This window comes from Chelmon rostratus, chromosome 6 (genome assembly GCF_017976325.1).
Source record: "Chelmon rostratus isolate fCheRos1 chromosome 6, fCheRos1.pri, whole genome shotgun sequence".
In the NCBI taxonomy this organism is placed as follows: Eukaryota; Metazoa; Chordata; class Actinopteri; order Chaetodontiformes; family Chaetodontidae; genus Chelmon; species Chelmon rostratus.
In genome coordinates this window covers 23,897,455-23,922,178 of record NC_055663.1, presented here as the reverse complement: position 1 = coordinate 23,922,178, position 24,724 = coordinate 23,897,455, and the positions used below count along the sequence as shown (strand labels likewise).

Sequence of the window (24,724 nt, the reverse complement as noted above, 5' to 3'; positions counted from 1 at the left end):
ACAGTAAAATGCTGTTTACAAATTCAGTCTAATAATGTCATATAATAGTTTTATGTTTCTACGAGTACTTTTACTTTTTGATTCATTTTGCTGATTGTTTTGCTAAATTGCTTTTATTCAAGCAAGCTTTTGAATGGACGACTTTTACTTGTAGTAAAGCATTTTTGTATTGTATTATTATTTTTACTACTGAGCTGTATGAGAGTGCAGGTTATATTATACCAAAAACACACACAGCTGAGAGCTAAAAAACTTTAGTGTTTATTAACAAAAACAATGTAGCCACAAAGTACTTTCAAAGAGAATCAGTGATGAGGCTTATCTGAACCTGTTCTGGTCCTTTTGACAATGATTGTCATTTGACATGAATGATCTTTGGTCTTCCAAAGGAATGAAGTGAACTGTTGTGGTCCAGTTTGTGCAGGAAAATGACAGATTGGGTACAGAGTAACACGTTTTCACAGTGAAAATGATGCCCAGTTGCATAGATGTTACACATGACTAACAGTTTAAAAAAAGGGCACTTAAGATTTCTTTTTTGAGAGCAGACGTTTGTGAATATATTGGAGGCAGTGCAGGTCAGTGAGTCTGAAAAACAAAGTAAAATGACAGTAAACAGATTCTGAGGGAACGATGTGGAATGTAAAGCTTTTTCTTTGATTATTTAGAGTTTTGGATGCTGTCAATCAGACGTAAATGCCTGAAACATCCGTCAAGAGCCTTTCGTGCAGGTGAAAAAACAAGCACTATTTTATAAATGATGCCCACATCAGCTGATTACACTACATTATGTTCAACTCCACTTTTTTTGACATGGAAGATAAGATTTTTGGCGAGTTTAGAGACTGACAAACTTTTCAAAGGTGTCCTTGACGGTCTGGTACAAATGCATTTCTTTTTCCTCTTACTCACTTTCCTGAATAATAATTCTTGGAAGGTGGAGATAGCCCTCTGTGTTTCCACAAGTTCTCTTATTGTTGGCATTTTAAATGAGGCACCATGAAAAGGCACAGAGAGACGAAAGAAGGCACAGCATTCAAAAATCCTCCGGGAGCAGAAGCAGGAGATGTAAAGGCGGCAATCCTCCAGTCTGCTTCCGGAAGGGCATCAGGAGGATGTCTGCTAATAATTTATTAATTTAGAACAATGGCATTCAGAGTGTGAGCATTCAGGTGAGCTCAGTCTGCCTGGTTTGTGGAAGCAGAGGAGCCACCAGTCCTCCGGTCAGCAGCAGAGCCGAGACCAGCAGGACCGGTACGGCACAGTTTGTGTCCACCAGCTTTCCAAAGACTACGTTAGCCATGATCGCCGCCACTCGGCCCACGCCCGTGAAGAAACCGAGAGCGGAGGACCTGAAAGAAGAGGAAATACCGAGACACGTGAGCAGCTGAGGGTCAGAAACAGAGCAAAACCTCACACCTTCCCCAAACCTGTGAAACCAACGTTAGTCCGCTGGAAAAACCGGATCATATAAACCTTCTGCTTGTACCCGCCTACTGTCTGACGTGTGCTGTCTGCACTGTGTTTTGTCACATTTTTCATGCCGTGCAAAACCACAGCAAATAGCAACATGTCAGATCACAAGTTTTGTATCACAACTTTTCTGAAAGTTTATGTTTATATATGCAAATTAGGCATTAACTATTGAATATGTGCTCATTTTCATAAATTACCAGAACATAAATCTAAACACTGGATAAAGCCAGTTGTTATTGTTTCATTTGTAGACTTGAGTCCGAATATCAAAGGTTTTTGCAAAGGGAATTCTCTCTTTTTATCACTCCATAAATCAGAAAATGCTGTCAACAGCCATGCAAAAAATCCATTTCGGTTTTGTTTTTTAGAAATAAAATGTTACATAAATCAGGCTATGAGTTATATATGAATAAAATCTCTCTGGAAAAAGCTTCAGATTATCAATGGGAATAAAATTGGAAACTTTGGCGTCTGTAAATGCTACTGAAGCGGAGATTTCTAGCTCATAGTACGACAAAAAGACAGCTGAACAAGGTTAAAAATACATTCGACCATGAAACTTTTCCAGTTGATTATTTACAATAAGTTCTCTGAAATGTTATGTTTAAATATGCAAATGAGGCATTATCTGATTTTGCATACATGTCCAGAACATAAATCTGAATTCAAACAAACACCTTTATGCTTATTTTGGATGTTTTTTTATTTCACAAGTCTGAAAAAAGACGTTATAGAAGCTAAATCGGCTAAAATCTCAAAATTGACCAGAGCATTAAAAAAAGCAGCGTCTCTCCTTAAAAAACAGGGAAGCCTGACAGGGAAAACTAAGCCGCTGTGTTAAACCAGTTTTGGAATGAAAATTTACCGCAGCTGTGTCGGGTAGAGCTCCGTCCCCACCACGTCCAGGGCGTTCCAGGTGATCACCGACACGCCGCTGAAGACACACGACAGGATCAGGCTCTGGACTTTGGTCTGGACCACATAGATGAGGAAGACGCTCAGACTGGACACCAGCAGGCTGCAGGCTGGAGACACAACAAAGAGGTGAGACATCAGAAGGTGTGGCTGGTTACATGGATGGACGCTTGTCGGCAGCAGGACCTTGTGGTGTCTCGCTCATTCTCTCGCTGTTGGTGTAACAGCGGTCAGCGGTCATGAGCTGCGTGTGGTTAATGGTAAAGTTAGATGCTCGCTGTGCAGTGACGTCCAGCTTACTAGCAGTGGACACACTGAAGGACATCCGTATATGATATAAAGGAGGTGAGCAAAGTGCTATAAAATTCAGCAGCGCGCAAATAAAGAAATTAAGAACTTCCTGGGCTTCAGTACGAAGATATTTACAACTATAACTGATTAAGAGGGAAGCAGGTTTATCTTTAGCTTGAGGAAGAAGACAAAAGACAACACGTCTCATTTTCTAAACATCAGACTCACAGAGCAGAGCTTTTCCTCCGGTGCTGTCCATCATCAGAATGGTGAAGATGTTTCCTGGTAGGTTTGATGCAGCGATGATGAAGCCCTCCATGTAGACTGTCAGGGGAGGGACACATACAGGACGGTTAAGTGAGGACACTCAGAGGATTCTTGCCTCTAGATTAGGTGAGTCCATCAGTTGAGATAGTAGTAAAGCTTTAAGATGCTGCCTTTAGGACTGTGCTTTAGGTCAGCAGGTAAATTCTTTCTCAACCCAGATACACACCTGCTGTCTTGACGGGGTAGCAGCTTTGGTTGTGGAGCGGAGACGGGAGGGACACGTTTGCACAGGGCGAGCCGCCGTCCTCAATTCTCTCAAACAGCTCCGGAAACCACATCCACAGCCCGTAGTAACTAAGTAGGAATTAAGTAACTGAATTACAGTAAAGATTTAATGCAAAACTGCACCTATATGCCAGAATCGTCCACTGAGACTGCAGTAGTTTGGTTAGTAAAGTAGCTAAAATCTTTTTTCGTTTTTTACAGTTGAGCAAGATGATTTCTGGCTGCTCAAGATAAATTATTTGCAGCAGTTATCTCTTCCGGACTGCTGTTGACTCATCACATCAAATACAAGCCCTGAACTCATACACAGTCCCGACGACGGAAGCATAACATGTGCATGTGGACATTCAGGTGGGATTTCTCACCCGAAGGAGATGCAGTAGAAGATGATGAGCAGAACGATGCTCCTGGACCTGAGCGGACCTTTAAACATCTGTTTAATGGGCACCAAGCCCTGCAAGTCAAACCAAAGAGATGATTTAGAATTACACTGGCATATCATGTGAGGAAGAGGCTCTATCCTACAGAGGATCCCCCGTGTCAAAGTCCACTTTTAAGACCTCAGTTATTTCAGTTTTGTGATTACATGTTGCATATTCCCACATTAACCCGTTAAATCAAATTAATCACACAGTAAACCTGCAGAGAGGCTGAAATAATTTGACGATCCATCGATTAGTCAGAACACAGAAACAGAAAATAATCAGCAGCTATTTTGATTTGATTTTGTTTTGGTCTTTTTTTTAAACAGAGTTGCTAAAAATTCAGCACTTCCAGCTTGTCAGATGTGACGATTTGCTTCTTCTCTCTGTTTTAAGTAACAGTAATCTGAATATCTGTGATTTTCGAACTGTTGTTGGAACAAAACAGCACGTTTGAAGACCTGGATTCAAAACTATAATGGGCATAATGGGTTACTGACATTTTACAGAAAAAAAGCTACTATCTGATGTCAATACGTTCGCTGAGGCCCTAAACCCTGAGGCCCTAGTGTTAGGTTGAAAGGTAAAGAAAGGTTTCGCCCTGAGGCCCAACAGCAGGTCTATCCAACGACAGTGAAGGACCCTTTGAGTCCATGGAGGTGGAGAAGACAGGTCAGCTCGCTTCAACATACACGCGAGAATCTGAAAAATGTGTCCGACTCTTCCCTGTGGACGTCCAATCAGTGCTGGTGACATTTACCTTTTTCAGAACACAGACGAGTCTCCCTCTGCGTGAGCCCCGAGTTCTGGTCTCCTGCAGATCCCCTCTCTGCTTGGAGCCGACACACAATCCAAATTCCTTCAAAAGAGTTCAAGATGAGAGTCGTTACACACACAATAGATTATTATACTGTAGGACGAAGGAAGGAAGTGTTTAGAGAAGTTAAACAAACCACATGCAAATAATTTACTTTCATTACAAATCACTTCCCTTTTTATTTCACCTGCTGCACTCTGTCTGTCTTCTTCACGTCCTTCACCATGTCGGGTGTGTCTTTGCAGCTGATTGGCTGCCTTGTGTCAAATAATTATTTATTTGTTGTTGTATTATTTATTATTTACATCTATATTGTATGCTATATCTGTGGACACCTGCACTGTCTAAACAAACACATCAAATCTGTACTAAGGCTGTACCGAAGGTCATTTTTTTTTGTTTTTTATTTAAAGCTTCTATTGAGGTTTTGGAATGAAGTTTTGCATGTTTGTCGTCATATTTTATATAATAACCACCCTAAAAGAAAAAAAAAACCTTAAAAATAAAAGTAAATAATCAACAAACTGAACTAAATCCTCAATTTGAAAAAAGTAATTTATCAGATTAAATGAGTTATGAGTCTTTTTTTATTAAACGAACTTTCTTTAATGAATATAACTGGTCAGTTTCCTGGAGATAAATCCATATTAATAGACTTGAATGTATGTATTTAGATTTCTGATACAGCCGCCTCTCTGTCTACAGTCACCACTCTGCAGGCTCGCTCAACGTCCCGCCCACAGCACTAGCCTATCAACACTGAAGGCTACTGGAGGCGTGTTTTGAAGGTAAGGAGGAAGAAGCTGAATCTTATTATCTCTCAAATATTGATTAAAAATTCTAATGTGAACGTTTGAATGAAAGCTTTGAATTATTCAGCACAGCGCTAATGCAAAGAGGAACATCATTTAGTTCATACCGGGAAATCCTTTCCTTTTCCCCACATGTTCAGCTCGAACATCACTCGGAAGACATGGATGGCTTCTTTCTCCCGGCCAGCCTGAGAAACACGGGAAAGAGACCTCAAAGGCAGCTCAGAAGTAAAACGCAGCAAACACAAGCACCGGTCCGGCCTTTAAATACCTCCATGAGGAACTTGGGGCTTTCGGGCATGAGCAGCCTGAAGAGGAGGGCCGAGGTGAGGCTGGGAACAGAGCAGAGCACCACAAACAGCCTCCAGCTCTGAAAGTCCAGTGATCCCAGAGAAAAATGTGCCCACGTTCTTGGAATCACCAACCAGGCCAGACCTGCGGACAGGGACACACAGGCCGTCACTCAAAAAACCAAACTCGTGATGATTTTTATAGTCCAGAAGTCTGTATCTTTGCAGCTCAGGTGTTTCCACCACCAGATGATTAGCATCAACAAAAAATTAAAATTTCACTACACTTGTGGTTTATATTCATACCACAGGCTGTATTTCCTGTCTGCATCTCTGCTATCACCATCAAATAAAGGCAAAATGCCAATTACATAAAAAAAGGAATTTAAAAAAAGGAAAATGTCTCCAACATCCTTATTTTAGGGGCATGTGAAGTTATAATCTCAAAGATTATCATTTAAATTAAAGGGACAAGAAGGAGCAGCCACAGTGAGCTGTTAGATGAAGAGTTAGCAGTTTGTTTTAACAGTTAACAGTTTGTTTTACTGCTCCCTGAACTCTGTGATCTGCAGTGTTAAACCCTATTTGCTGTAACCACTGTTAACTACAGGTATCACTAAATCAACCAGCACTAAAATCTTTGAGATGCCACTTCAGGCTTCGGCAGATGCGTGTGATATGTTGTGGGTACACGCTAACATGATAATTGATGCTTTAATTTGATAAAGAGCCAAGGCTAATAGAAGAGAGGAAGGTGTGATCATAAATGGGACTTCAGAGTGATTCCTCATCATTTTCCTCACCCCTTGATGCTATTAATGACTAATGACAGATCAAAATGTGTACTCGTCCTTCTCTTCATTTCAATACAGGATATGTTTAATGCTAATTTCAGGTTCCTGCTAATTCCTGCTCATTGTCAACAGCTGAAACAGAACAGAGTCAGCATTAATGTTATTAATAACATCTGTTCCTGCAAAGACAAGGCACAACGATGATTGATTACACCAGTGTTAGCAGGCCACCTAGCCTGCTAACACACAAGCTAGCTCTTACATGCACAGTAATACACACTAAATGTTAGCATGTGCACAAGTTTTTCACCTACCAGTGGTGGCAGCACTTGCAGCACTGACACTGATTTATTAATGGGACTTGTGTGTCTTCCCACCTGCAGCCAGGATGTTTCCTGCCATCCAGAAGGTGGCCAGAGCGCTGATCATTGCGCCTCTCCTCAGACGGGGCATGAACTCCGAGAAGTAGGAGAAGATAACAGGGATGGACCCGCCGACCCTGCAGAAGAGGAAGAAAACAGCTTTAATGCTTGAGCTGCTTGAGGAAAACTGCTGATTTGCTTGACTTGATTTAAACCATTTCTGTGACTTTCTTTCCAAAACTGTCTTTCATGAAGCAACATCTAAGTGTTGTAGGGGATAAAAACTATGACCTGTAGGTTTTTGTATGATCTCTCTAACGCTGAAACATACTTAATTCAGTGTGTGGCTGTCAGCTAAAGACTACATGGGAATAAAAAGTATAAAAATATGCAAATAACGTGCACACCCGATGCCGCTGATGAACCTCAGCAGCAGGAAGAGCCAGAACCACGGAGCCGCACTGGCCAGACCTCCAAACAGCCCGTTGACTGTGAGGGACATAACCAAGACCCTGCGACGCCCCCTCTGGTCAGCCATGTAGCCCCACATGTAGCCGCCCACCATCATCCCTAGAAAACAGGAACATGACTGTAACAAGACAATAACGCACTCATCTGTTTTTAAAACAAGTTGACGCCCTGTGCCTTCTCGCTGAGCATCTTTCCTGAAATGCCATGAGAGGGTCAGCATGGTGGACATCATAAGAGCTTGACTGCAGCATGTTAGCGTACCGACATTAGCATTTAGCCCAGCACGGCTCAACATTCGTCTAGAAAAAAAAGAGAGTCCAACATTTTCATACACTTTTAATGCTGCTAAGATGCATTTGTTTACCTTTATTGTGACTTATTCAACATTTTACAGCGATATGAGAGAGATGCCACTGCCCATAAGTGACATGTTGTTGTTCTGGGTGTTTAACTGTCCTCATTATTATCATTGTTGTATTCAAAGGTGAACTGTGCTCAGGAAGGCTGCACCTCATGATTATTTTCATTATTGACTCATCTGTTGATTATTTTCTTCATTAATCATTTAGTCTATACATGCTTGTTTTAAAGTAGTAAAAAAAAAGAGCCATTCATAATTTCTGAGAGACTTCAGTGGTGTCTTCTATTTGCTTGTTTTGTACCACTAACATTCAAAAAGTTTATTCAATTTAATGTCATATATGACAAAGAAATGCAGCAAAGCCTCTCATTAGAGAACCTGATACCCAAGGATGTTTAGCATGTTTCAGCTAAAACCACTGATCGCCAATTAAAATAACTGCATGTTGATTTTCTGTCTAAAGGCCAGAGCTCATATATGATAACCGATTTGTTAAATGATTGGGATTCACCGAGGAAAATGCTGGCAGTCAGCAGGCCCATGTCTGAGGAGCTCAGCAGCAGGTCGCAGCGAGCTGTTGGCAGGAGAAAAGACACACAGAGGATCTCCACGGCATCGCTGGCATTGGCCCAACCACATAACACCAACAGCAGCCAGTGGAACAAACCAAAACCTGAGCGCAGAAGCAGAACAGAGAGAGAATACACAAAGACAGAAGTTATCTGGTGAATAACCAAGTGACGTCTCTGTCAGCCGGTTTTGGATATATTCAAATGCATTATAGCCCAGCTGCCCCGCCCATTGTGCTCAACAGACACAATCAGGATGGATACGGTTTAAAGATAATGTAAAATCCAACATGGCAGACTCTGACCTGAATAATGTACTCAAATTATATTTGAAATATTTTGCAATGTCCTCTTTGTATCTGCAGGTCAAAATACTGTGCAGCTACAAAGCTTAGTTTTAATAAACTATGAAAAAATACTACATTTTTTTGCATGTGGATGATGCGTTTTTCACTGAACCATTTTTCGGTTTTAGTCCATGGGTTGAATATTATAAGCTATTTAAAGGGGAGGATTTTCAAGTTTATAAAAATTACACCCAAAAGCATCAACACTATCAAACTTACCTGCTTCCTCTACTGCTTCCTCATATGTCAGTCTCCTCTGTGCCCCCACCCTAGAATCACGTGTGACGTTTGATGTCCTCCTCTCGAAAATAACTTCCCCTAATAAGCAGCAAAAAAAAGGCAAAAAAACAAAAAATAAAAACAAAAACAAAATGCACATTTTCATTTTCAACTAAACTAAATAAACCTGGAGCCAGGAAGTATTCCAGAATAGGAGTGCTGGTTGGTTTCTATCCCCTTTTATGCCAGCTACAGTATGTTGTGCTGCAACAGCAGATCAATCGATTAGTCGACTTATAGAAAATTAATTAGCAACTGTTTTGTTAATTGATAAATGATTAAATTCACTTTTTTCAAGCAAAACTGCTGAACGTTCGCTGATCCCAGCTTCTCAAATGAGACAACATGTTTTTTGTCCTGTTAAAAATGAATAACTAAAAATAATGTTGCTTTCTCTATTTTTTCTGTCATTTTATCGACACTACAATTAACTGAGATAATCACCACATTAATTACAACGACCAAGCATTTTTTTTTAAATCAATTAATCTGCTTATTATTATATCAATAATCCATCCTTTGTTTGGTCTGTAAAGCATCAGAAAATAGTGAAAACTACTCATCACAATTTCTTGAATCTAAGGAAATGGCTTCAATCCAAAACCCAAAGATGTAATAACTGTGATTCAAGTCAAGGGAAAACAGTAAATTCTCATATTTGAGAAATAACTCAATAAATCAATTCAAAGCTTAAAATGGTAATGAGAGTAAATGTTTTTTTCCTTTCGGAACTTTAAGGGAACAAGGGACCAACAGCCACTTTCTGCCCTGCAGCCTCCAAACAAAAAACACTGTGGAACCAGTGGTGGAAGATGTATTCACTTCCTTTCTTAAGTAAAAGTAAAGATACAACAGCATATTAACTTCATTACAAGTAAAGCCCTGCATTCAAAAATGTATGAAAGACAAAAGAGGAAGAGTATTATCTGCAAAATGTGCTTAAAGTATCACAAGTGAAAGTACTCATTCCAACCCTGTGACTGACTCATTATTATATATGACTGAAGACTGGAGCAACTTTATTTAAGTTAGAAAATACTGGTGTTTATAAACTTATTATATGTGTTGTTTGTGTGAACTCTGAATCTGAAAGGTAACTGCAGCTGTCAAACAAATGCATGATAAATGTGTCCCACTGAAATGTAGTAAAGCAGAAGTACCATAAAATGGAAATACTCAAGTACAAGTACCTCAAAACTGTCCATAAGCACAGTATTGGAGTAATTATACTTCATTACTTCCCACCGCTGCCTGGTAGTGATCCACGGAGTAATGTGTTGTGTCATGCGTTACTAATCATGTAATGATGTGGGTGCCTAGATAACATAGAACAACAGGAGTAAATCTGCTTTTGGGCCCTTTAAGCGAATAAAATAAACTATATCTTACAGTTAATTAAGGAAATAACTACTGACGGGTAGTTTGTAGCTCGCTGCGTGTGTGGTTAGCAAACTAAACACGAGTTAAACAGCAGTTAATGATGAAGTGGCGCATATTTTACCTTCATCCGACTCCAGCTCGTTTGGCTCCAGGCAGTTATCGGTGAGAAGAGGCTCTCGCGCCTCCGTGTCTCCGGTCCGCACGTGACGAGACATCCCAAAGTCGGACGTCTGTAATATGGGCACCGAGCTGTGGGCAGGCGAGCTACTCAACTGCACCCCTGTCAATGTCCATAACACCGCTTCCACCGCTGCATCTGCCTCATGACTGCCGAGCTCGCTGGCTAGCTAACGCTGAGGCTAACCTGACAAGGAGGACCAGGAAGTAGTAAGACAGCGGCGGTTTTCACGTCCTGAACGTCTCCTCCAGGCGGTCAGTCCGTTTGGTTGACTTGTTTGAGGTGAAGTAACACCACAGCGTGTAGCAGCTAACGGAGAAAGGTCTGTCCGTGTGTGCGGTGCGAGCAGTGGGGTGCAGTTGACGTTGCCTCCCCGTGTGTTTAAAAAAAAAAAAAAAAAAAAAACAGAATTGAAGATGGCGACCAGCTCAGAGCGCAGTCCTCCTCCGTTCCCCGACTCTGAGGACCAAGATGTGCTGGACTCTGAAGAAGTCGCAGGCCGAGACAGTGATGAAGACGACGGAGAGGATCTCTTCATGAGCGCAGTATGTCTGGGTGAAAGTTAGCGTTGATTTCCCGCTAGCTAAGCCGACCCTTGATCGGCTAACTGGCATTAACTGTCAACCAAGCTAACGTCAGCGAAGAAAGCTAATGAGGAGCTTCTAGCAAAAGTTTTGCAAGGGTGTTGACCAACAATTAGCTTATTTTAGCGCAGGGGAAACGGTCAGAAAATAATGTTGACATCTGCAGCTGTCATGTCAGACATTGTTTAAGTTATAGCATCTTCTATATCTTAAATTTCAAAGCAGTATTTTTTGGTTTTGACGCAGAAAATCATCTTACCTACCTACTCACACTGTTGCTTTAAACAGCTTGTGGAGATCTTTGACACGGTTGCAGGTATGCCTGGTGGTATTGATTTCTTCCGGAAAAGTTTCGATGTGGAGAACTAGCTGTGATTTTATCGAAACCAGATAGCACAGAATGCATCTTACGTAGCTCATGTGTGGTTAATGCTATGTGGATGTTTTTTGGGCTCAATATCTTTTTGACATTTCCAAAACTTACGCTCTTCCTGGTTAACGTGCACTAAAATATGCAGGCAGCAATTTGCGTGTGCAGATTTTTAGGCCATATAGGTAAAGCAAGCAGCTGTGTAATCTTAGCAAACTGCAGAGGAATTGAGTGTGTGGTTTCACTGTCAAAGTTGACATCGAATTGTACGTGATTCTCTGAATAATATGAATCTTTGGTTTAAAATTCACAATCTGTATTTGAATGAGGGTTAAAACGCTGGCTGGAGCAGCCTCCTGTCATGTGAGTGAGCTGTGGTCACGTGGTCAGAACCCGGATGTTTTCTCACAGTCAAAGTTCAGAGGAGAGATTGGAAAATGCTGTCTTTGAGTTTTGAGAGTTGGACTCTCGGCTGCATGGAAAACATTACTCAGCAGTTGTGGATGTTACATTTAACAGAGCCTGTAGTTGAAGTCATGCTTGGAGGTGCACCAGGATGTGGTCATTTGTGGATTCAGAGTTTCCTCATGCATGAAGAAGCTTAGAAACTGTTTGCATAGTATTACTCAATGTGATAATTAGCAAGTACTCCCAGAACCGAATGTAAAGAATTTACACTCAGATGCCAGTTTATTAGATGCACCTTGCTGAGAGATGTTTTCTTCAGCTCAGGTGGACATTGCACTTCTTAGTATAACACAATATGATTCAACAGCACCACAAACTGCAGCCCCCAAACGATCGCTATGTTGAATTAAGACCCCTCTAAAAAGTTTAAACAGAAATGGCACATTGCACCCTTTCGGAAAGTATGATTCATTGCAGGATTGTCGTCTCAGACTGCATTAGTTTTAGCTAAGCGTGCCCAATAAACTGGCAGCCATCTTTTTTGTGAGCATGCGTTTTATGAGGCTATTTCTGAAACATGGTAAAAATGTTTCAGACATTACTTTTATCTGTTACAAGGTGCTTAGGTTGTATTTTAAAGGATTTTTCTGTAATTATTTACACACCTAGTAGCCTGGATTAAATCAAGAAGGTTTTGTTTTTGTCTTCTACAGAGAAAATCATGGTTTCATTACTGTCATCTGATGGCTCAGCTCAGAGTCAAGTTGAACAACATCAGGAAAATGAGTACAAAACCAGACATTAGGGTGTTTAGTCAGGGAGACAAAGTCACAGCTTACAGTATCAACTATAGCCCACACTGAAGCCAATTTATTTGGCTTCAAATCCATTAGAAGCTCTTGAGATCTGGCAAAAACCCATTAACCCCCTTCAAATCAGCAAGTGATAGACTGTGATTATGGTTGGTGACTTTGTGGAAGTTGTGTTTTTAGTAATATTATAGTGAAAATACTTGTATTTGGGATGTAAATCCATACAGCTGGACACCAGAGACTTGCATTATGCTACAGCAAAAGTTTGAAGTTTGATTTTTTACAGTTTAAGGAATGAGGAAATGTCTTTTTAATTTTGGAAGTTTGTTAGTCTTTGGTGAGTAACTGATTAATAATTAAAAAGACATTTTGGTTGAAGTATTCTCTCCATGCCATAATGATGACAGTAATATGGAAAACAGAGAGGAAAAAGCATTATTATTATTTAATCCATTAGTCGATTTACATAAAACTGATCAACTGTTTTAATAATTAATAATTTACAAAGCCAATCTCAGACCTTCAGTGGTTCCTGGTTCTAAAATGTGAGGATTTGCAGCTGTCTCTGTTTAATGTAATTGTAAATAAATATTGAATAAATATTTGGGTTTTGGACTGTTAGTCTGACGAAAGAAGAATTTTATGCAACGTCACTTTGAGCTCAAGGAAATGTGGAGGGACTATTTTTTTGTTCTTTCCTGGCATTCAGTTGTTGTGATGATTAATCCAAAAAATAACTGAGACGCAGTTGGTAGTTGCAGCCCTATACTCAAACACATTAAACCTTTTTTCCTTTTCCTCTTGCCTCCAGAGCAACCCCCCACTGACCGAAATGGACCCCACACTGCCACCTGCCAGCCAATCCAGCGATGTTTTAATGAAGCCTCCCACTGACATCATGAACGATCCCTTAATCGAGCCTGTCAGCAGCCAAACAGAAAGCAATCCAGCTAGTGAAGTTGTCAGTGAACCCTCGGATGATTTTGTCGACCTTACAAACAACATAACCGACTCTCCCGATGACTCAATCGCAGCTGAAAGTGCTGTTGCAGACGCAGCAAAAGACACAACTGAAATCCCTTTAGATGAACCCACAGATGATTTTGTTGACATAATTGGAAGTGAAACTCAAGCACCGGGAGAGGAAGTTGTGATAGCAGATGTTACAGTCGAAGCAGCTGCAGATAAAAGTGAAGTGACCAGTGGTGCCACAGATCCACCTGGTGATGGAAAAACAGGAAGTGATGCTGAACAGGAAGCAAAAGAAACTGCAACTGCTCCGGTTATTGACCTTAGTGGAGATTTGCCAGCCAGTAACACACAAGAGCCACCTAGCAGCGACAAAATTGTTGACCCTTTGGTTGACCTCCTAAGTGCTGCTCCACCTGCTGCTGATGCCAAAAAACCCAGCCAGGCAGCAGTCGATCTGTTCGAAGATGAAGGAAGCGACTTGTTCACAGAACCACTGCTGACTAAATCTGCCAAACAGCCACAGAAAAGCCTCTTTGGTGAACCTGATGAAGATCTGTTCGGTGAGCCGCTAGGTGCCACCTCAAAGAAAACCATCAGCAAAGAGCAGAAGGACAAATCTGTCACAACTAAAGCTGCTAAGGATGCTAGCAACATAGGTGGGCCACTGCAAGACAGTAATCCTGCAGAACCTGGTGACATATTCACGGAGGAAGCCATCACCACAGTGCCCAGCATCAAAAGCACCAGCACTGTCAACTCCAAGACTAATGGAGTCCACTCTGAAGAAGAGACAGATATATTTGCAGGTAGGTCCACAATTTTTCTTATTGTACAAACACACAGAGACTGGGGAGGACGTATCTGAATGCTCTGCACTACTGAAAGCTGCAGGGTGATGCACTGTCGGTTGGGCAGCACTTGGTTTTGGCTCGTCAGTTTTCAAACCTAGCAGCTGGTTTTCATAGCATATTACAGCTAAACAGTACACAAAAATATATTTCTGAAACATTAAGGTGAAAAATAGGCAATGCAGTAGCATAATCTTGATTTATATTTCATGAGCCTGGTGTGTCAAGATGGACAGGCTCATCCTCTTTTTTCAGTTAATTTGGACATGTGAGAACAATTGCATTCAAAGTCGAAGCAGGCCACAAATAACTGCACTCTGGGCTCAAAATGTCGGTTTCTATTTAGTTTTAATGAGCGATTTATTCAAAGTCAAAACATAATCTGAACCAACTGCAATTTAAAAACACCAGAAGGTCATATCAGGGCATTTCCGTGTGTTCTTTTTCCCCCAGTGTTTATTTTTTGGAGGTATGTTTGCCATTATTAGACAGTGGATAATAGAAGGTTGCCAGGAAATGAGAGGAGACAGACATAACACAGCAAAGGCACAAGGCCAAACTCATGCCAGCGATTCATTTCATAGCTAACATCTTAAACCCACGACACCCCATTTGTTTGTGTTCTTAAAAGAGTACTCCACCAATTTTAGCAGTGCCATTCTACAACAGTGTGGGATTCATATGATGAGCAGTTTAAAAAGAAGTATTCTAATCTAACCAGCAAAACTACAAGTATTGTCTTTAGTATTCCATTCATTCTTCTTGCTTGTCAAAACCTGGTGCGTATATTACCCACAGTTCAACTTGACGCCTGATAGGGTGTCTTATGCTAGTAGCCTCAAGCTGCTAGCCTCAACCAGAGATGAGGAGTGGACCTCAGAGGTCTGGTAAACTCACTTCTTTTTAACTGCACACCAACAGATTTTTTCCCCTTTGATTGAAACAACAGAGAAGATTAATTACCACTAAAGTAATAGTCACATTTATACATTCATCATGCTGAACAAGAATTGTTTTCAGTCTATTTCCCCTTGCTGCAGAAATTTGTCAGTTTTCCTGCATGACAGGCCACTGAACTCTGTCCAGGAAATGAGGCACTTGTGACTTCAGTTTACCGGCACTCGTCTGCATGTAGCTAAGATGTATTAAATTAGAGGCTGAAAGCAAAAAAGACAAACTGTAGATATTCAGAGTGCATGTCTGAGCAGTAGCTTACGTATTCATTTGTGTCAGGTTGAGGCTGTAAGCTTTATTACCATATGCAGATAGTCACAAGTTGCCCTTGACGATGAACTCCTTAGTTTGCTGTTCTCTCAGATCACCATACAGAGAAAAGTTAGCTCCAATATAGTACAAAATCTAATATGCACCTATAACACAGGTGGTGGAATTCTGCACAGTGATTTATTCATTAAAGAAACACACAGAGTGCAGGAGTCCAGCACTTTCCACAGAGAAGCCTGCAGCTCAGAGGGTGAAGCAGCTTGGCCATTAATCATCGTGTTGGTGGTTTGAACCCAAGCTCCTTCTGTTCACATGTCCACATGTCCACGTGTCCTTGAGCAAGACACTAAATCCCACACTAGCCCGGATAAAAAATGTGTAATATAATTTAATATAAAGGTAAAAAATGAATTACAATTGGATGACTGAAACAAATATAAAAATCACCTACATTTATTTTAAATTAAGTGTGTATTAATGTTGTCTTTGTCAGTATTTTGTTTCTTTCTTTGGCATTCAGAACCTGTAAATTTGCCAGTTTTGACAAATTATAAGACATTATATCATGTATTGGACATTTCTGCAACATGGACAACTAATTTAAAAACATTAGACTGATGCATAGACTTATAACAAGGCCAGGACGTAAAGTAAATAATGACGCGTCTCTACACATTTCCATTCAGCATGTAAAGAACCCCCTCTGGTTTCTTTTTTGTTTCTTTTCCTCTCTAACAGAAGCCACAGTGGAGCTCTCTCTTGACAGTCCGCGGGACCAGAGAAAGAAGGATGCGACAGCCAAACCGTCAGCGTCCGCCCCCTCGCTGCTTGCAACTGCCAGCCTGACCAAGCCACAGCCTTCTGCCCTGGAGGAGGTACACATATCTAATCCCAGACTGAAATAAAGTGATCACTGAAAACTGTTCAAGTTCAAGCATTAGCTCTTTTATTTGTTTCTCCAAATTTTCTGAAGAGCCTGTTGCATTCTTTGACGAGTTAAACATCTTGCCTGAGCAAAGGTTTTGAATTAATTAAACTATTCAGATTTTACCCAAAAAAAAATCAGCTGTAAGAAAAGTAAGATAAAACTTTATTGATGACATGCCATACCATTACAGACAGTGAGAATAAAAAGGAGACACACAGAAATGACAATAAAGAGGATGCAAAATAAAATCAACTATGTACATCACATACAAAAGAGCAGAAAAAATACTATTGCCTTGAGAAGGCTGGCTCAGTTTCTCAATGGAATATTTTTTTGATTAAGATTAAAATTTTGAGATATGGATAATGAAATACAGTGTTTTTGTAGTATTGGAGTTTGGAGTAGTGCAAAACATAGGTTTGTGATGTTGTGATGTGAAACACAATCAGCAGAGTGCTACATGAAATCAAATGATGCTGGAGCTGAACAGTCTGACAGCCAGAATTATGTTGACTGTTCTGTATGAATGCTTCTTGACAGCAGATCAATGTGATGGGCAATTTTTCACATTTCACAATATTTGTTTCAGCTGGAGGAAGAGGAAGAAGAGCTGGAAGACAAATTTGACATTAGTGTCTCTGTCAAAGACCCTGAAAAAATAGGTGAGGTTTACCTTTACTCTTTTTTTCTATAAATAATGAACGTGGCTTTATTTAGTTCAGTGCAATAAGGCTGCAAATTGGTTTGTGCACTGTAGGTATCAAACAAGCAAAGCTTATCCTGATGAGCTTCAACCAGATTTCATCATTTCAAACTTGTGCAAATGAAGGGAGACAAGTGATAAAGTGCAGCAAAGGAAGCACACGTAATATGATGTTAAGTATTTAATCATTATTTCATTTTTGTTTCCTCAGGGGACGGGATGAACGCCTACATGGCCTACAAAGTATCCACACAGGTAAAAACTTGAGCAGTGTCCAATGTGGTTGCACAGGAAGTCAGTCCAGTTACTCATCAGATGTGTGTCAAGAGAGGAAATACTGGTCATTGTATTGTAGGAAAAACGCCCATGCACTGGTCATTAAAGGCAGACATAAATCATGTCAGAATTTTATTGTCACCACCTAAGCCTGTTACGTGCATCACATCCAATAATAATGAACCCTGCGTGAACTCCGTTTCAGACCACGCTGCCCATGTTCCGCAACAAGACATTTACAGTCAGGCGACGCTTCAGCGACTTCCTCGGCCTCTACGAGAAGCTTTCTGAAAAACATGGACCAAATGGATACATCGTGCCTCCGCCACCGGAGAAGAGCATCCTGGGTAGGCTGACTGGCCTTTACTGTTTCCTCTGATGATCTATAACTGTAATCTCCATCAGCCTCATGAAGGGATGCTGTGTTGTACAGGCATGACAAAGGTGAAGGTGGGAAAGGAAGATTCCTCGTCCGCAGACTTTGTTGAGAGAAGAAGAGGCTCTCTGGAGAGGTAGGAGAGAAGGAGTGGAAGTAGAGCTGCATCACAGTGTTTGTAGTGTTGGGAGAAAACGAATCCTTCACATCTGATACTCAAATCTCCACCAAACGTGGAGGAAAGCAGGAAAGTGAGGCCCTTTTGTGTTGTCTTGTTCGACAGGTATCTGCAGCGAGTGGTAAATCACCCATCGCTTCTCCAAGATCCCGACGTCAGAGAGTTCCTGGAGAGAGAAGAAGTAAGCTGAAATTGAGTTTGGAGAGCCTCAGGGCTGGGTGCATTTTTTATAAGACAAACATTTATTTAGTGAAGTGCCTGAGCACTGTGGCGTGCTGGACTCTTTAAATTCATTAGCCTGTCTGGCACAGTAATTTTGCAGATCATATGATCTTTATTGCATTTAGAAAGCTATGTTGAAATTGAGGCAACACTGTCAGAGGGATGTATTAATCTTCCGTCATTTACTCTCACATGATCCCCCTGTGTGTACTGCATTTCTGAAGTGCAGTCTGGTGATAGCTGTATCATGATGTGCGTGTGTGTCTTCAGTTGCCCAGAGCAGTGAGCACCCAGGCTCTGAGCGGCGCCGGCTTCCTGAAAATGATCAACAAAGCAACAGACGCTGTCAGTAAAATGACCATCAAGATGAATGAGTCAGACGTGGTGAGTTCAGCTGCAAACAGACTCTCCTGCTGTTCACAGCGGCTTTCATTTCCAAGAAGCTCTCATGTAGCAGATCGGTTTTTTTTGTGATGAGGAAATCTGCATCTTCCAGTAAAAGGCAGAACATTTCCAGCTCACAGTTAAAAGCTGATGTTGAATTGACATCAGTCACAACATTAACCTGTTAGTTAGTTTGTTTTTTCATAATTGAATAACTGAATTTGCACTTGAGGTAAAAACATGTAATGGCAAACACCTTCTTTTGTAAAGTGACCTGGTGGTATTGATTGAACATTTTGTGTCCGGTGCTTTTTTGTTTGCGATAGTGCAAGCTCACATTTGGCAAACTGTACATTTAGTAGATAGCACCAGAGTACACTAAACACTGAAGGTGAGGCAACCAGTCACGCTGATCAAAGACCGTATTTGTCAAATGTTGTTGTATAAAGAAACTGATTTCCTCTTGATCTGAGCTCAAAGTACCTCATACATGCATACACTGAACTTTAGTTAATGTTTATTCCATCTGATTGAATTTGAAATTGAAACTAATTTCAATCAATAATTTAAACTGCTCTGGATTTCTCTTCTCAGGAAGCTGAAAGCACCAATTCTAATGTAATTATAGATAATTTGCGTACATGTTGTATCAGGGTTCATGTTTGTGTCTAAAAAGTCTAGAAACATGTTTAAATTGGATTAGATTTGTATGACTCAGTGGCGCACTTGGTAAATTACTACTTAGAAGCAAAGTAACGAAAAATTAAAGTTCAATGATCATAAAAACGTAATTCACTCAACATTTTATCTATTTGTTGACCCAGAGTGACTCAGTGTGGCTCATACTGTCATATAGAGCTCGTGGATGTTGTTACATTAACAAAAGTAATGAAACCTATCTTAGATGTTAATCTGTGGAGTAACAGTGGGCGTTAAACATGTAGATCACGCAGGGGTCTCGATGTTGGAGTTGTACTAACTGAGTGTTTTGCTGCAGTGGTTTGAGGAGAAGCTGCAGGAGGTGGAGTCTGCAGACCAGCAGTTCAGGAAGCTCCACGCGCTGGTCGAGTCTCTGGTCGTCCACAGGAAAGGTTAGTCATCTCCCTTCCCACCAGGGTGGCCAAAAATTACATTTGAATAGACCTAAAAAAAACAAACAAATGCATATGTTCTATTTTTGCGATCTCATGATGACATTCATTAATGATTAATGATGATGAACAAGTGGAACAAGTTATAATGCAAGGTATTACAGTGTTGGCTGTTGATGATTTGCCTTTAAGTATAAATAAATTAAAACTAAAGCCTAAATGCAAACAAAATAACCACGATAACTAGCTCTTTACCAGCATGCTCAAGTGTTATTTTTACAGGTAGTTTGCAGACGATCACGTGTTTTATTCTCACGTATTTTGCGTTTCAAAGTGTGTGGTGGAAAACGTCTCTGTTGGGTTATTGGTTGGTTCTCTCTTCCCCTCCAGAGCTGTCGTTAAATACAGCCAGCTTTGCAAAAAGCACGGCCATGCTGGGCAGCGCGGAGGACAACACCGCTCTGTCCCGAGCGCTCTCTCAGCTGGCAGAGGTGGAGGACAAGATGGAGCAGTTGCACCAGGACCAGGCTGCAAACGACACCTTCAGCTTCGCCGAAGTCATCGCCGATTACATCCGCCTGCTTGGAGCCGTGAGGGTACTGAGAAAATCTCATTTCTGCACGTCAAAGATAACACTGCATTTTCATTTCTTAGATAGTTTAATTTAAAAGAACACCAAGCAATGCAGCAATGTGAGACAAGCTATTTCACTTTTAGGTAATCTGACGACTATCTATTATCGTAAGCCATGAGGTCAAGTCCAGCATTTTAATTTATTCCCAGTAGTTGTGTCCAATCTTAGCCTAAAAATGTTGCTATGTGCTTCCTGGACAGGATGAAATGTCAGTAAAATTATAAGTTTCAGTCAAGAGCTAAGGCAGAGAAGGATGTTATGATTGAATGATTGTATATACTGCACAGAGGGATGCAGTTTCAGAGCGATGTTGCACTATTTTCAAAGAACCTGTTTTTATTCTAATGAGGGTTACCTTGAATAATTGTTCTGAATAGGAGCCTCTGCCGCCGTCTCCGCGGCTGAAGTAAATAGCTAGATATAAACATGAAATGATCCTGTGTGTGTGTGCGACCTGCAGGGGTCGTTTGATCACCGGATAAAGGCGTGGCAGCGTTGGCAGGATGCTCAGGCCGTGCTGCAGAAGAAGAGGGAGACTGAGGCCAAACTGCTGTGGGCCAACAAGCCAGACAAACTGCAGCTGGCCAAAGAGGAGATCGCTGAGGTACAACAGCAGCCAAAACCAACACAGTGAAAATAAGTCAGATGAGGCTGCGATGCCTGGAAGTGCTGCAGTTTGATCTGTTTTTTATTTATTATTAAGATTGAGAACAATGTTTGAGTAATGAATGAGCCACTTGAGAGGCCTTCACTTTGTCCCTGTGTCATTTTGTTCCTCCAGCAGAAACACACGGAGTTCAATTTAATTTTAATCATCAGTTTATTTCTGTTAACTTGGTTGTTGTCAGGACACAGTAAAGCAGATATTTTAGATTCTACATTTTTCTGTCAGAGTCCAGTTTTAATGAAAAAAATCACCGCTAACTACTGTAAGCTCATTTACTTTGTCCTGGCAAGAAGGTGCTGCATCACTTTGCCCAAACACTATACCTGCATTCATACCTAATGGTTCGTATAGAGGCACAATTGTTAAAGGACAATTAAAATGTTAGAAATGTTCACATTAAGTCAAACTTTTAAAGGAACGACGAGACATTAAGTCAGAATTTTGAGAAAATGAATCAAAAATTTAATATATTTTTACATGTGATTCAGAATTGACGTGAAGAAGAAGAAGAAGTGTGAGATACTAACACACAACTTTAACTTTCTAGTCTAATTCTGACTTTTATTTTTTATCATTCTTTACATTTCCTGCTTTTCATGACACCCTGCCATGAATGTGCTTCTGTGCTGTGAGACTTCAAACTCTTCCTCCCTTCTTGTTAACAGTGGGAGGCCAAAGTGACGCAGTATGAGAGAGACTTTGAACGGGTTTCTGCAACTGTGCGCAAGGAAGTCATCCGCTTTGAGGTACAGATGTTTGTCCTCGTCGCTTCCACAGAAAATACTGGACAGCTGAAAGTGTGCTGACGGATGAAATGTTTTTCTTTCATCATACAGAAAGAAAAGGCCAAGAATTTCAAAAGACAGGTGATCAAGTACTTGGAGTGTCTGCTTCAGTCCCAGCAACAGGTGAGCGTCTCTCTGTCAGACATGAAAATATATTATTTCCATGATTAAATATTCTTCTTTATAGCATTTATAGCGAGACATGACTTTTTACATGACGATGGGAAAAGTAACGATCTGGGCTTATTAATTAACGAATAGTTTCATTATTTATCTGTTGAAACATTAAAAAGAAAATTGAATAGCACACAAAAATTCTGAAAAAAAGCTCTTCTAAATGTTTCAGGACGTCAAAGTATTGTCTTCAGATTGCTCATTTTGTCCAACCAACTGTTGAAAACCCTTAAATGAAAATATCTTAATATTGCTTTCAGTGCTTTCATCATCTGTTGTAAATCCTAAAAACTGTCCACTTCTCGTCTGTCAGTTGTGGATGAAATAAAGCCGTTATCTCTTTTTTTTTTTTTTTTTTTTCTCCAGCTGATAAAATACTGGGAGGCGTTCTTACCGGAAGCAAAAGCAATCGCCTAATCGTCGAGCACCAGCCTTTTGGACGACAGAGCAGGCTGCCTTTTTCTTATACACTTTACCTCTTGCCTTTAAACCAAGGAAAATGCGTGCATTGTAAAGGGAGATACAATCAACCTGTTTTTTTTAATCACCTTTAACATATAGCTCTGTATTCTATTGTATTAATAATTGTATATTTTCATTTAACCTTCCACAAATATTTTCTTATTAGATGAAAAGAGTTTGCATATACAAAGATATGGACGCACGAGAAACGAGAGAAGTGTAGACGAATGATTCCATTGATTTCCACAAGAGAAGGGAAATGAACCGAGTCCGTTGTTCTCAGGATTTTCTCCCTCGTGTGACCAGGAGCTCCTTCATATCAGCAGTGGTTACTTGTTTACAGCCCGGCTGCTCTCTCATCAAATCTTTCTGGGGACCCAGATGAAGAAAGCGGCGAGAGTCTCTCGCTGTTTCTTCTTTTTAATGACTCAAAGGGATGAAATAACAGTTAAATGAGTAACAGTTCTGAGCACTTCCACCAGGTGGATGAAGTACTTAAGTACCAGCCGTGTTTTCTGTGTTTGTTTTCTTTTCTTTCAGATTTATGAATAGTACTGATGCTGAGGGGAGGGGCGCGGGGCGTTGAGAGGCATTAGATCAGCAGGGTCTACAGCTGTGGTCAAGGGTTGCATTGTAGGTCAAGCTCGTGAGTTTAATGTTTTAGATTTCAATCATAGTGCAAACTTTACTCTTATAACTACACATGTCTGTGCCTTTTAAGTCAGAATGGTGTTTTTTGGTATAATCCAGTCTGGGAGAGAGCTGTGCACAGTTGTGGGCAGCGCAGAGGCTCGTTAACAGTTACTTTAACGACAGCCGCAAAGATAATGAGTGTCAGTGCTGAGGTTAAAGAACAGCACTGGTGTTTTCATGTTTGAGCCCATCTACTACAAATTAAGGGTTTTTTTTCTCTACATTCTTGCTGCAAAGGTTTTTTTGTTATGTTCCAGGCGGTCTTTAGATTCACTACTGTATGAAAATCAAGCTGCAGAAACAATGAACATCATGTCTGAGTCTTTTTGTCAAAGTTGTGGTGTTCAATAAGTGTCAGCTGACGCTCGTAAAGGCATTAACAAGCAAAAGTGATTGAGAGAAATGGAGTAAGGTTTCATGTTTCTGAGCGTATAAGAGCCCAAGGTGACATCTTAAAACAGTGTGATTATTAAAGGCACCCTGTGGAGTTTTTGAGCAGTTAAAGAGCTACAGAGCCATGTTTGATCTCACACAGCTGACACGATACACAGTCCTGCTGGTGGTTCCATGCATGCCAAGAAACGCAGCAATGTGCCAACAAAAGAAAGGAAGAAGAAGACTGCTAGCTAGTAAACATGGAATTAGACAATGGAGATTTCAAATTCTTCCAAAAAAAAAAAACAGCTCTACAAATGTTTGATAAGGATTTAAATGCATTCAGTAAGACACACAACGCACTTTGGCGAGAAAAGCAAATGTAAACATAACTAAAAAAATCCACGGGGTACCTTTAATTGACCATGATATAAAACAGAAAAGAAGCAAATCCTGACAACTGGGAATGTTTGGCATTTTTGCATGAGAATTGATGATCACAGCTGTTGGTGTTCAATTGTCTCTTAATCATCTAATCATTTCACCACTGAATTAAATGGGCAACAGCATGCAAAAACACTGGAATGGTCCTTTAAAAGTAAAAGAACCCTCTCAAAGCAGCAGGTCTGGGCTGTTGAGATTAATGTCAAATACTAAACGTACTGATGTCACAGTGAACCTAATGCTTCCCTACAGCCTCAGTCTGCAGCTTTAACATCAAACAGTAACAAACCAGTGTCACAGCTTTGTGTGGCAGGGCAGCCGTCGTCTGATTACAGCTTTAATTTCACATTCACACACTCTCACGTTGAAGCGGTGTAGCGTTGAGCTGCACTGAATCATTTGTCGTCATCACGTAACTTGCAGATATTTCTTTGCACCGTTGATTTTTTTCTTTTCTTTTTTCGACAGACGCATGCTTGTTCTCTACTGTTGTTAGACGGCACTCGAGCTGGTTATTAGCGTGGCCCCATACTGTCTGTCATCACTTGTCAATGTGCAGAGCAATGTCAGCAACGTGCACTGTGTAATAGAAATTTCTTTTAAAACAAATCAATAAAAGTTGCACTGTTTACACTTGGAAATTTCTTTAAGAACTTCAGACTTCAGCGTCTTATTTGTCTGCTTGAGTTATTTTCTTCGCTTCACATCAGGCACTTACATCAATGCGACTGACAGAGTCGGAGTCCGTTTGGGGCTAAAAGCAGCAGCGAGCCCCTGAGTGGAGTCAATAAAACTACA

At 40.6% G+C, this 24,724-nt stretch overlaps 2 protein-coding genes across 2 annotated transcripts; one reads left to right on the top strand and one right to left on the bottom strand.

Moving 5' to 3' along the window:
• Positions 1-238: 238 nt before the first annotated feature.
• On the bottom strand, positions 239-10,681 carry sv2 (synaptic vesicle glycoprotein 2). Its single transcript, XM_041938307.1, has 13 exons — positions 10,260-10,681; positions 8,699-8,797; positions 8,075-8,236; positions 7,139-7,301; positions 6,747-6,868; positions 5,557-5,720; positions 5,393-5,473; positions 4,417-4,515; positions 3,600-3,688; positions 3,176-3,303; positions 2,911-3,006; positions 2,342-2,501; positions 239-1,352 (listed from the first exon to the last, which is right to left on the bottom strand). The coding sequence occupies exons 1-13, from the start codon at positions 10,351-10,353 to the stop codon at positions 1,169-1,171; spliced, it is 1,641 nt and encodes a 546-aa protein (XP_041794241.1). The 5' UTR covers positions 10,354-10,681; the 3' UTR covers positions 239-1,168.
• On the top strand, positions 10,377-23,810 carry snx1a (sorting nexin 1a). The gene is made up of 15 exons (XM_041938306.1): positions 10,377-10,861; positions 13,302-14,268; positions 16,273-16,409; positions 17,052-17,124; positions 17,377-17,420; positions 17,647-17,788; positions 17,875-17,953; positions 18,101-18,176; positions 18,488-18,601; positions 19,599-19,692; positions 20,083-20,288; positions 20,787-20,930; positions 21,659-21,739; positions 21,830-21,901; positions 22,319-23,810. Exons 1-15 carry the CDS (start codon positions 10,733-10,735, stop codon positions 22,367-22,369), a joined length of 2,409 nt encoding a protein of 802 aa, XP_041794240.1. The 5' UTR covers positions 10,377-10,732; the 3' UTR covers positions 22,370-23,810.
• Positions 23,811-24,724: the final 914 nt, after the last annotated feature.